Raw genomic sequence first — 13,304 nt, forward strand, 5'->3', positions numbered from 1 at the left:
TTGGTGACACCAACCGGGACAAAAGCCCTGCCTATTGGTCCCGGTTGGTGTCACCAACCGGGACCAAAGGCCCCCCTGCCTGGGCTGGCAGCAGCGGCCACGTGGAGGACCTTCTGTCCCGGTTCGTGTAAGAACCGAGACTAAAGGGTTAGGGCATTATTAACGACCCTTTAGTCCCGGTTCGAAAACCGGGACAAAAGGTCTTTACGAACCGGGGTAAAAGCCCCTTTTTCTACTAGTGCAGGTAGTTGACATCGTATTTGTGGCAAAGCCACCTTCATAATTCATTCATACATGTCACTCTTGGTTCATTGCACATTCCGGTACACCGCCGGAGGCATTCACATAGAGTCATATTTTGTTCTAAGTATTGAGATGTAATTCTTGAGTTGTAAGTAAATAAAAGTGTGATGATCCACTACTAGGGAAAACCCTAGTAGTAGCGCGGGTTTTGAGGCTATCACCAGCGCGGGCAGCCGCGCTACCAATAAGCCGCTATAGCTAACTGTTAGTAGTAGCGCGGTCTGTACCCGCGGTACTACTATGGACTATATCAGCAGCACGTTTCTGGAACGCGCTACTATTAATTAGCTGTAGCGATTTCCTGGCCCCGCGCTACTGCTATATCTTTCATCATTTCCCCCCGGCTTCCTACCCCGTTTCAGCTTCAATAAACTGCAATTTCTAGATACTAGGTACTACTAGATATCAATTTCATAAAGCATTATAGGTACTAGGTAGTACTCCCTCGGTTCCAAATTACTCATCGTGGTTTTAGTTCAAATTTGAACTAAAACCACGACGAGTAATTTGGAACGGAGGGAGTACTAGATAACAATTTCATATATACTCAACATGCATCCTCAAGCAGTACAAGGTGATATCGACGACGATCATCATATGTAGTTCTAGATGATATCGACGACGATCATCATATGTAGTTCTACATGATATCGACGACGATCATCATATGTAGTTCTAGATGATATAGCCACACACACACACATATGTAGTTCTAGATGATATCAACGACGATCATCATCCTCAAGCCTGGGCGGTGGGTGTTCCTGATAGTAATTAGGATGGCCTGTCCAACACGAAGATTCTTGCCAACGAGGAATCTCTTCCACCCAACCGAGTTTAAGTGTATGCGACCATCTGTGTCCATGCGGTATGTACAGGTGGTGATGGAGCCCCTTGCGGTAAGGCGTAGTCCAGCTGAGCCTTCTACATCAGGCTCGATACCACAACTCACAGATAGGTTCCTTGGCAATTTCTGAAAAAGAAAAACATATTAATTAATAAATAGCCTCGCACATACTCTTGCAAATATATTTCTATTAAGTCTAGATTTCTACACTATCAAAAGACACAGTACTACGCATTTGTACTAACTAATCATGAATTCTACTAATAAGTATATATGGATTATCTACACTATTAATAGTTCCTTGGATTCTACACTAATAAGAGCATGTGATCAGACTCTACACTAAAGCATATCATCGACTAGATTCCACAAAGCATATCATTGGACTCTACACTAAGCATATCATCGGATTCACTAAGCATATCATCGAATAATTTGCATTTGTAAGTATAACAATAAAGCATATATATATCATCAAATTACTACAGGCAGTACGTATAACATACCATTTCATGCCGATCGACCATGGTACTTGTCAGGCGGGTCACGAATGGCACCCCGACAAAGTCATCACGTGGCGGAATTATGTCCCATAGGTTGCACACCTCCTCCTCGCTCAGCCTCATTCTTTGAGCTACGATGGCTTCATGAAGTGGGTTCTCATCATCTTCATCGAGTGGGTCCTCATTATCTTCATCATCTTTGTCATCTTCATCATCTTCATCATCTTCCACCAGGTTGAGATAAATGACAGCCAGCTTGGGTCTTTCTGCACTGAAGGAGAAGCTGATCAACTCACCACCAGTAAGATGCATGTGGGCAAGGAAACGGGCCCATCCATCTCCTCCAATCTGCGACATATTGCGTCCTTTCTTGACCTCCATAGTGTATGCCCCCCAGGAGCCTCAAATGTCACAGTGTCTCCTGTCAGCTTGTTGAATTTCAACCTCACATTGCATGGGACGATCTGTGTAAAAAAAGCAAAATGACACAATGCAATAATGCCAACACTAAAAATAAAATAGTTGTTACATTTCATCTAATTTCTTACCGCCGCATGACGAAAACTCGGCTGGAAGTAGATGCCGAACAGCTTGCCAGTTGCAATGCTGCTGGCGCGCCTTGACTTGCATAGTCCACATAGTGGTGGTGGTGGTGGCGCCATTTTCCTAAAGCAATATGAGCAAAGGATTAACGATCCACTTCCCAGGAAAGAAAAACAGTAGCATGTGATATTTTTGGTTCTTCCGCGAGAAGCAATTTTATGGACAAAGCATTTCGGTGGCACCTATTGCCGAAAAAACTTTTCACAAATATCTACCAAATAAGGGTACCACCTACCAAGACATTTCATCTCATTTGGCCCCTATTGTCTAAGATAATTGATTAAAAAACAAGTGGCAAATTTAACTAAATTGACACCTACATTTTGCCAAAAAATAACTTATTACAAAAAACAAAAGCATCTACCTATCCATGTACAGAAAAAATAACAATAAAATGGTGCATACTAAATCAACTAAATCAACTAGCCTACTAAATCCACTAGCATACTAAATCAACTAAATCAAAATGTTCTAAATCAACTAAATCAACTAGCCTACTAAATCAACTAAATCAACTAGCCTACTAAATCAACTAAATCAAGATGTTCTAAATCAACTAAATCAACTAGCATACTAAATCAACTAAATCAAAATGTTCTAAATCAACTAGCCTACTAAATCAACTAGCACTACAGGAATCATCTATTTTGCCGTCTGCCACGGCGGACGGCAAAGGCATGAATGGCGGACGGCAAAGGCCTTTGCCGTCAGCCGCGGACGGCAAAAGGCTCCGGCAAAGTAGGCTACGGTAAAGAGCTACTTTGCCGTCTGCTTTCGGCGGCTGACGGCAAAGGGACCTTTGCCATCAGCAGCAGACGGCAAAGCAACTGGATAGGGTTAGCTCCGTTAGCCGCTAACGGGAGGCTTTGCCGTCAGCCTCCTACAATCACAGACGGCAAAGAAGTTTGTCTGTTTATTAAAATAAATAAACAGTCCAAGTGTAGAGGCTATAAATAAACACAACATTATCCATCCGCACTTTGTTCCAAGAATCGAAGACGAACGGACAAAATTCACAATACAAAATTACAATATTTACACAGAATACATCATCCACACTTTGTTCCAAGAATACATCATCCACGAACGGACAAATTTCACAAATTTCACAATACGAACACGACATTATCCATCCACACTTTGTTCCAAGAACGAACGGACTCCTCTGTGCCCGTGGTCGCCGGAGAAAATAGCAGCCGCGCCCTCTCACTTCTCCTCGAGGCCGGGGCCGAGTTTCGAGGCCGGCGGAGGCCGGCGGGGCTGACGGAGCCAGGGCCGACGGAGCCGGGGCCAATGGAGGCCGGCAGGGGAGACGGGGCGCGGAGGACGCCGCGGTCGACGAGCGACGAGACGCGGAGGCACGCGGGGACGACGGAGCCGGGGCCGGCGGACGAGAAGGCGGCCAGTGAGGTCGGGGCCGGCAGGCGAGATGGCGGCCAATGAGGTCGTGGAGGGCGCCGGCGGGCCGATGGAGGCCGGCGGGGGCGACGGGTGAAGTGGCCGGGGCCGGCGGTGAAGGGGCAAGTGGACGCGGCCGGCGGAAGAGGTGGTGGCCGGCGAGGCTGGATCCGGCGGGCGAGGTGTTGGCCGGCAAGGCCGGGGGTCAAGGCGGTGGCGGGCGCCGGCCGGCCGGTGTGCCGATTTGGATCGAGAGGGAGAGAAAGGAGAGAGAGAGATGTGGTGGGGTGAGGTGGGGATAAGGGACAGAGAGAGAGAGAGACGTGGTGGGGTGAGGTGGGACGTGGTGGGTGCGTGCGTGGGTGTGCGTCGTGGGTGCGTGCGTGGGTGTGCGTCCGATGGGGTGTGGGTGGGGATGCCATGTCATCGATCCGCATGATCGATCCAGGTGTTGTGCTTCTTCTTTGCCGTTCGCCCCGGCTTTGCCGTCTGCTATTTGATCTTTGCCGTCCGCTAGCAGACGGCAAAGGTTGGACATTGCCGTCCGCTAGCAGACGGCAAAAAAGTTAACCTCTTTGCCGTCTGCTGGCAGACGGCTAAGAAGTTGACCTAGCCACGCCGTGCCCCATGGGGCCCACTAGGCTCTTTACCGTCTGCCTTTTCCCTCTTTGTCGTCAGCCAACAGACGGCAAAGAGCCAGCTGATGGCAAACAGTCTCTTTGCCATCCGCCAGCTCTTTGCCGTCCGCTATCCCAAGGCAGACGGCAAAGAGCCTCTTTGCCATCAGCTAGCAGACGACAAAGAGCTGGCAGATGGCAAAGTAGCAGATTCCAGTAGTGTAGCCTACTAAATCAAAATGTAGCAAGGAGGAGGGGTTGTGGATGGAGGAGGGAGGAGGGAGAAGGAGGGGTGACTCGAGGAGGGAGAAGAGAGTAGGACGGAGGAGGAAGACGGAGCAAGGAGGGGCCAGCCGGCGGCGAGTGGAGGGAGGACGGAGGAGGAAGGCAGAGCAAGGAGGGTCCGGCCAGCGGCGACTAGAGGGAGGACGGAGGAGGAGGCCGGTACCGAGTCCAGTGCTGAGGAGGTGGTGGCGGCGGCGCAGATCGGAGGAGGGGCGACGGGGGGAGGACCGGCGTGGGGGTTGAGGGGGAGATCGAGTGAGTGTGAGTGTGAGTGGATCGGATAGATCGGAGAGTGGGGGAGATGGAATGGCTTAGCAGTAGCACGCTATAGCAAAAGGTGCTACTGCTAAACGACCTAGCAGTAGCGCCTTTCACAAAGAGCGCGCTACTGCTATGTGTCAGCACGTAATAATAGACATCAAAAATGCATTGATCATCAATGATCTTTTTGTGTACAATCTGATTTGTCAATATGAGTCCTCACCAGTTTAGGAACTGGTGAAGACTCATATTGCGGCCACAAATTCTACACATAGAGTTCAATGAAGACCAAGTGCTTGTGAAAGTTTGAGAAGTAACATATTTATGGTGGTACAAACTCTCTCCATGGAACGAGGTGGGACTAATTTTTTAGTAAACTTAGCAGTAGCGGTTATTGTGTAAATGCGCTACTGCTATGTTCCGTAGCAGTAGCGCTCTTCATATTAACGCGCTGCTGCTAGAACTAGCCTCGCGGCGGCGTCGTGGCAATTATAGAAGTAGCGCGTCTTAGAGAGGGCGCGCTACTGATACATTTATTTCAGCAGCGAGTTTTGTGCGCGCGCGCTACTGCTATTTAGCAGCAGCGCCTTATTTTAAAGCGCGCTGCTGGTAAGATTCTGTGTATAGGCTTTCCCCTAGTAGTGATCATCATTATTCCCAGTGAGGAAAGGAAGATGGAGACTATGATTCCCCCATCAGTCGGGATGAGACTCCGGACGAAAAAAAAATAGGCCAAAGAAGCCCAAATAAAAAAAGAGGCCATAAAAAAGGAGAGAGAAAGGCCCAAATGAAAAAAAATGAGAGAAAAAGAGAGAAGGGACAATGTTACTATCCTTTTACCACACTTGTGCTTCAAAGTAGCACCATGATCTCCATGATAGAGAGTCTCCTATGTTGTCACTTTCATATACTAGTGGGAATCTTTCATTATAGAACTTGGCTTGTATATTCCAATGATGGGCTTCCTCACAATGCCCTAGGTATTCGTGAGCAAGCGAGTTGGATGCACACCCACTTAGTTTCTTTTTGAGCTTTCATACACTTATAGCTCTAGTGCATCCGTTGCATGGCAATCCCTACTCACTCACATTGATATCTATTGATGGGCATCTCCATAGCCCGTTGATGCGCCTAGTTGATGTGACACTATCTTCTCCTTTTTGTCTTCTCCACAACCACCATTCTATTCCACCTATAGTGCTATGTCCATGGCTCATGCTCATGTATTGCGTGAAGATTGAAAAAGTTTGAGAACATCAAAAGTATGAAAGAATTGCTTGGCTTGTCATCGGGGTTTTGCATGATTTAAATATTTTCTGTGATGAAGATAGAGCATAGCCAGACTGTATGATTTTGTAGGGATAGCTTGCTTTGGCCATGTTATTTTGAGAAGACATGATTGCTGTGTTATTATGCTTGAAGTATTATTGTTTTCATGTCAATATTAAACTTTTTTCTTGAATCTTATGGATCTAAGTATTCTTGCCACAATAGAGAAGATTACATTGATAAATATGTTAGGTAGCATTCCACATCAAAAACTCTGTTTTTATCATTTACCTACTCGAGGATGACCAGGAATTAAGCTTCGGGATGCTGATACGTCTCCAACGTATCTATAATGTTGATTGTTCCATGCTATTATATTATCCATCTAGGATGCTTTATATGCATTTATATGCTATTTTATATGATTTTTGGGACTAACCTATTAACCTAGAGCCCAGTGCCAGTTTCTGATTTTTTCCTTGTTTTTGAGTATCGCAGAAAAGGAATACCAAATGGAGTCTAATTGACGTGCCAATTTTTGATGATTTTTTATGGACCAAAAGATGCCCCCGGAGTAAAAGAGTTGGGCTAGAAGAGTCTCGGGCTGCCCACGAGGGTGGGGGCGCGCCCCCCTATCTCGTGGATGGCTCGGAGACCCCCTTGACGAGAGACCTACGCCAAAAATTCCTATAAATACAGAAACCTCCAGAACATAACCTAGATCGGGAGTTCCGCCGCCGCAAGCTTCTGTAGCCACCAAAAACGAATCAGAACCCTGATCAGGCACCCTGCCGGAGCGGGGATCCCTCACCGGTGGCCATCTTCATCATCCCGGCGCTCTCCATGACGAGGAGGGAGTAGTTCACCCTCGGGGATGATGGTATGTACCAATAGCTATGTGTTTGATCTCTCTCTCTCTCATATTCTTGATTCGGCACGATCCTTATGTATCGTGAGCTTTGCTATTATAGTTGGATCTTATGATATTTCTCCCCCTCTACTCTCTTGTAATGGCTTGAGTTTTCCCTTCAAAGTTATCTTATCGGATTGAGTCTTTAAGGATTTGAGAACACTTGATGTATGTCTTGCGTGGAATACCCGTGGTGACAATGGGGTATTCTATTGATTCACTTGATGTATGTTTTGGAGATCAACTTGCGGGTTCCGTGACCTTGGGAATCTATGCATAGGGGTTGGCACACGTTTTCTTCTTGACTCTCTTGTAGAAACTTTGGGGCACTCTTTGAAGTTCTTTGTGTTGGTTGAATAGATGAATCTGAGATTGTGTATGCATATCGTATAATCATACCCGCGAATACTTGAGGTGACATTGGAGTATCTAGGTGACATTAGGGTTTTGGTTGATTTGTGTCTTAAGGAGTTATTCTAGTATGAACTCTATGATAGATCGAACGGAAAGAATAGCTTCATGTTATTTTACTACGGACTCTTGAACAGATCAATCAGAAAGAATAGCTTTGAGGTGGTTTCGTACCCTACAATAATCTCTTCGTTTGTTCTCCGCTATTAGTGACTTTGGAGTGACTCTTTGTTGCATGTTGAGGGATAGTTATATGATCCAATTATGTTATTATTGTTGAGAGAACTTGCACTAGTGAAAGTATGAACTCTAGGCCTAGTTTCCTAGCATTGCAATACCGGTTACGTTCACTTTTATCATTAGTTACCTTGCTGTTTTTATAATTTCAGATTACAAAAACCTATATCTACCATCCATATTGCACTTGTATCACCATCTCTTCGCCGAACTAGTGCACCTATACAATTTGGCATTGTATTGGGTGTGTTGGGGACACAAGAGACTCTTTGTTATTTGGTTGCAGGGTTGTTTCAGAGAGACCATCTTCATGCTATGCCTCCCACGGATTGATAAACCTTAGGTCATACACTTGAGGGAAATTTGCTACTGTCCTACAAACCTCTGCACTTGGAGGCCCAACAACGTCTACAAGAAGAAGGTTGTGTAGTAGACATCACCATGCTGGCCTTCTTTTGATTAATATACAACATCGGCGTGTAGAACTTGAAGATCAGGCGACCTCGCTGGGCGATCCATGATGAGTGGGCCGCGTGGACATGCTTGGGGCCACCGTCATTCGGTGGCATTGGGCGCGCACAAGCCCGCATGCCCGAGCCTGGCCGAGCCCGCCTGTCGGTGTGTACACCCCACACCAGGCATGTCCGGTCGCGACAAGCGGGTCATGCATTGCAATCGCTCCACTGGCCCATGTGTGGGGTCGTGTGTTGTGCCTGTCTTAGACGGCTCGTACATGGGCAACCCGGCTCGGCGGTCCATGCCGGGTAGCTTTGGTCGGGCAAGCGGGGCATAGTGTGTGCGCCTGGCTCTGTGGGTGTTGTTTTGTCCATGCAAGCATTGTTCTCCATGAGCTAGGCATGCACACTCGGCTGGTGCGCCCAGCCGACTGCGCGGAGGGATATCCAGTGCTACCTCTTGAGCTTGCGTTGGTTTTTCCCTTGAAGAGGAAAGGGTGATGCAGCAAAGGAGACTAAGTATTTCCCTCTGCTTTTGAGAACCAAGGTATCAATCCAGTAGGAGACAATGCGCAAGCCACCAAATACCTGCAAACAAACACCAACTTGCACCCAACGTGATAAAGGGGTTGTCAATCCCTTCACGGTTATTTGCAACGTGAGATTTGATATAGATGGATAAACGGTAAAGTAATATTTTAGGTATTTTTGGTTTACAGAATGGAAAGTACAAGATTGAAAAGAAAGTAAATAGGAAACTAAAAATGTAGATCGGAAACTTATATGATAGAAAATAGACCCGGGGGCCATACGTTTCACTAGAGGCTTCTCTCAAGATAGAAATTATTACGGTGGGTGAACAAATTACTATCGAGCAATTAATAGAAAAGCGCAAAGTTATGACAATATCTAAGGCAATGATCATGAACATAGGCATCACGTCCGTGTCAAATAGACCGACTCCTGCCTGCATCTACTACTATTACTCCACACATCGACCGCTATCCAGCATGCATCTAGAGTATTAAGTTCATAAAGAACGGAGTAACGCCTTAAGCAAGATGACATGATGTAGAGGAATTAACTCAAGCAATATGATGAAAACCCCATCTTTTTATCCTCGATGGCAACAATACAATACATGTCGGTTCCCCTTCTGTCACTAGGATCGAGCACCGCAAGATTGAACCAAAGGCTAAGCACTTCTCCCATTGCAAGAAAAACCAATCTAATTGGCCAAACCAAATCGATAGTTCGAAGACACTTGCAAACATATAAAATCATGCATATAAGAATTCAGAGAAGATTCAAATAATATTCATAGATAAGCTGATCATAAATCCACAATTCATGGATCTCGACAAACACACCACAAAAGAGTATTACATAGAATAGATCTCCAAGAACATCGAGGAGAATTTTGTATTGAGAATCAAAGAGAGAGAAGAAGCCATCTAGCTACTAGCTATGGACCCGTAGGTCTGTGGTAAACTACTCACGCGTCATCGGAGAGGCAATGGTGTTGATGTAGAAGCCCTTCGTGATCAAATCCCCCTCCGGCAGGACGTTGGAAAAGGCCCCTAGATGGGATCTCACGGGTACAGAAGGTTGCGGCGATGGAAAAGTGGTTTCGTGGCTCCCTCGGAAGTTTTTGGGATATTTGAGTATATATAGGTGGAAGATCTAGGTCAGGGGGTCATCGAGGGGCCCACAAGATTGCGGGGCGCGCCCTCCACCCTTGTGGCTGCCTCGTGGCTCTTCTGACTTGCACTCCAAGTCTCCTGGGTGTCTTCTGGTCCAAGAAAAATTATCGCGAAAGTTTTATTCCATTTGGACTCCATTCGGTATTCCTTTTCTACGAAACTCTAAAACAAGGAAAAAAACAAGAACTGGCACTGGGCGCTAGGTTAGTAGGTTAGTCCCAAAAATCATATAAAATAGATATTAATGCATATAAAACATCCAAAACAGATAATATAATAGCATGGAACAATCAAAAATTATAGATACGTTGGAGACGTATCAAACATCCCCAAGCTTAATTCCTGCTCGTCCTCGAGTAGGTAAATGATAAAAACAGAATTTTGATGTGAAATGCTACCTAACATTTTTATCCATGTAATTCTCTTTATTGTGGCATGAATGTTCCGATCCGTAAGATTCAAAACAAAAGTTTTATATTGACATAAAAACAATAATACTTCAAGCATACTAACAAAATAATTATGTCTTCTCAAAATAACATGGCCAAAGAAAGCTTATCCCTACAAAATCATATAGTCTGGCTATACTCCATCTTCATCACACAAAATATTCAAATCATGCACAACCCCGATGACATGCCAAGCAATTGTTTCATACTTTTGATGTTCACACACCTTTTCAACTTTCACGCAACACATGAGCATGAGCCGTGGACATAGCACTATAGGTGGAATAGATAGTGGTTGTGGAGAAGACAAAAAGAACGAGATAGTCTCACGTCAACTAGGCGTATCAACGGGCGATGGAGATGCCCATTAATAGATATCAATGTGAGTGAGTAGGGATTGCCATGCAACGGATGCACTAGAGTTATAAGTTTATGAAAGTTGTATGTCTACTACACAACCTTCTTCTTGTAGGCGTTGTTGGGCCTCCAAGTGCAGAGGTTTGTAGGACAGTAGCAAATTTCCCTCATGTGGATGACCTAAGGTTTATCAATCCGCGGGAGGCGTAGGATGAAAATGGTCTCTCTCAAGCAACCCTGCAACCAAATAACAAAGAGTCTCTTGTGTCCCCAACACACCCAATACAATGGTAAATTGTATAGGTGCAATAGTTCGGTGAAGATATGGTGATACAAGTGCAATATGGATGGTAGATATAGGTTTTTGTAATCTGAAATTATAAAAACAGCAAGGTAACAAGTGATAAAAGTGAGCGTAAACGGTATTGCAATGCTAGGAAACAAGGCCTAGGGTTCATACTTTAACTAGTGCAAGTTCTCTAAACAATAATAACATAATTGGATCATATAACTATCCCTCAACATGCAACAAAGACTCACTCCAAAGTCACTAATAGCGGAGAACAAACGAAGAGATTATTGTAAGGTACGAAACCACCTGAAAGTTATTCTTTCTGATCGATCTATTCAAGAGTCCGTAGTAAAATAACACGAAGCTATTCTTTCCATTCGATCTATCATAGAGTTCGTACTAGAATAACACCTTAAGACACAAATCAACCAAAACCCTAATGTCACTTCACGTATCCATGGGTATGATTATACGATATGCATCACACAATCTCAGATTCATCTATTCAACCAACACAAAGAACTTCAAAGAGTGCCCCAAAGTTTCTACCAGAGAGTCAAGACGAAAACGTGTGCCAACCCCTATGCATAAGTTCCCAATGTCATAGAACCCGCAAGTTGATCACCAAAAAATACATCAAGTGAATCAATAGAATACCCCATTGTCACCACGGGTATCCCACACAAGACATACATCAAGTGTTCTCAAATCCTTAAAGACTCAATCCGATAAGATAACTTCAAAGGGAAAACTCAATCCATTACAAGAGAGTAGAGGGGGAGAAACATCATAAGATCCAACTATAATAGCAAAGCTCGCGATACATCAAGATCGTGCCAAATCAAGAACACGAGAGAGAGAGAGGGGGGGAGAGAGAGAGAGATCAAAAACATAGCTACTGGTACATAACCTCAGCCCCGAGGGTGAACTACTCCCTCCTCGTCATGGAGAGCGTCGGGATGATGAAGATGGCCATCGTTGAGGGATCCCCCCTCCGTCAGGGTGCCGGACCAGGGTCCCGATTGGTTTTTGGTGGCTACAGAGGCTTGCGGCGGCGGAACTCCCGATCTAGGTTATGTTCTGGAAGTTTGGGTATATATAAGAGGTGTTGGCGTCGGGAACAAGTCAGGGGGGTCTCCGAGGCGGCCACGAGGTAGGGGGCGCGCCCAGGGGGTAGGGCGCGCCCCCCACCCTCGTGGGTGCCTCGGGACTCTTCTAGCCCATCTCCGATACACAGTGGGCTTCTTCTGGTCCAAAAATAATCTCCGTGAAATTTCAGGTCAATTGGACTCCGTTTGGTTTTCCTTTTCTGTGATACTCAAAAACAAGGAAAAAACAGAAACTGGCACTGGGCTCTAGGTTAATAGGTTAGTCCCAAAAATCATATACAATAGCATATAAATGCATATAAAACATCCTAGATGGATAATATAATAGCATGGAACAATCAAAAATTATAGATACGTTGGAGACGTATCAAGCATCCCCAAGCTTAATTCCTGCTCGTCCTCGAGTAGGTAAATGGTAAAAACAGAATTTTTGATGTGGAATGTTACCTAACATAATTTTGAATGTAATTCTCTTTATTGTGGCATGAATGTTCAGATTCGAAAGATTCAAGACAAAAGTTTAATATTGACATAAAAATAATAATACTTCAAGCATACTAACCAAGCAATTATGTCTTATAAAAATAACATAGCCAAAGAAAGCTCATCCCTACAAAATCATATAGTTTGGCCATGCTTCATTTTCGTCACACAAAAATGCTCTCATCATGCACAACCCCGATGACAAGCCAAGCAATTGCTTCATACTTTAGTATTCTCAAACTTTTTCAACTTTCACGCAATATATGAGCGCGAGCATGGACATAGCACTATAGGTGGAATAGAATATGATGATGGAGGTTGTGTGGAGAAGACAAAAGGGAGAAAGTCTCACATCGACGCGGCTAATCAACGGGCTATGGAGATGCCCATCAATTGATGTCAATGCGAGGAGTAGGGATTGCCATGCAGCGGATGCACTAGAGCTATATATGTATGAAAGATCAACAAAAGAAACTAAGTGGGTGTGCATGCAACTTGCTTACTCACGAAGACCTAGGGCATTTGAGGAAGCCCATTGTTGTAATATACAAGCCAAGTTCTATAATGAAAAATTCCCACTAGTATATGAAAGTGACAAAATAAGGGACTCTCTATAATGAAGATCATGGTGCTACTTTGAAGCACATGTGTGGAAAAAGGATAGTAGCATTGTCCCTTTTATCTTTATCTTTTTTTTTATTTTCTTTTTTTATTTGGCATTTCTTTTTTTTTGGCCTTTCCTTTTTTTCGAGACAATGCTCTAATAATGATGATCATCACACTTCTATTTATTTACAACTCAAAGATTACAA

At 44.7% G+C, this 13,304-nt stretch overlaps 1 protein-coding gene across 1 annotated transcript; it reads right to left on the minus strand.

Annotated features, from left to right (window-relative positions):
* Window positions 1–928: 928 nt before the first annotated feature.
* LOC141042139 (uncharacterized) lies at window positions 929–2,139 on the minus strand. Its single transcript, XM_073509695.1, has 2 exons — window positions 1,657–2,139; window positions 929–1,276 (listed from the first exon to the last, which is right to left on the minus strand). The coding sequence occupies exons 1-2, from the start codon at window positions 2,032–2,034 to the stop codon at window positions 1,016–1,018; spliced, it is 639 nt and encodes a 212-aa protein (XP_073365796.1). The 5' UTR covers window positions 2,035–2,139; the 3' UTR covers window positions 929–1,015.
* Window positions 2,140–13,304: the final 11,165 nt, after the last annotated feature.

The sequence above is a fragment of the Aegilops tauschii genome, chromosome 2 (genome assembly GCF_002575655.3).
Source record: "Aegilops tauschii subsp. strangulata cultivar AL8/78 chromosome 2, Aet v6.0, whole genome shotgun sequence".
Taxonomy (NCBI): domain Eukaryota; kingdom Viridiplantae; phylum Streptophyta; class Magnoliopsida; order Poales; family Poaceae; genus Aegilops; species Aegilops tauschii.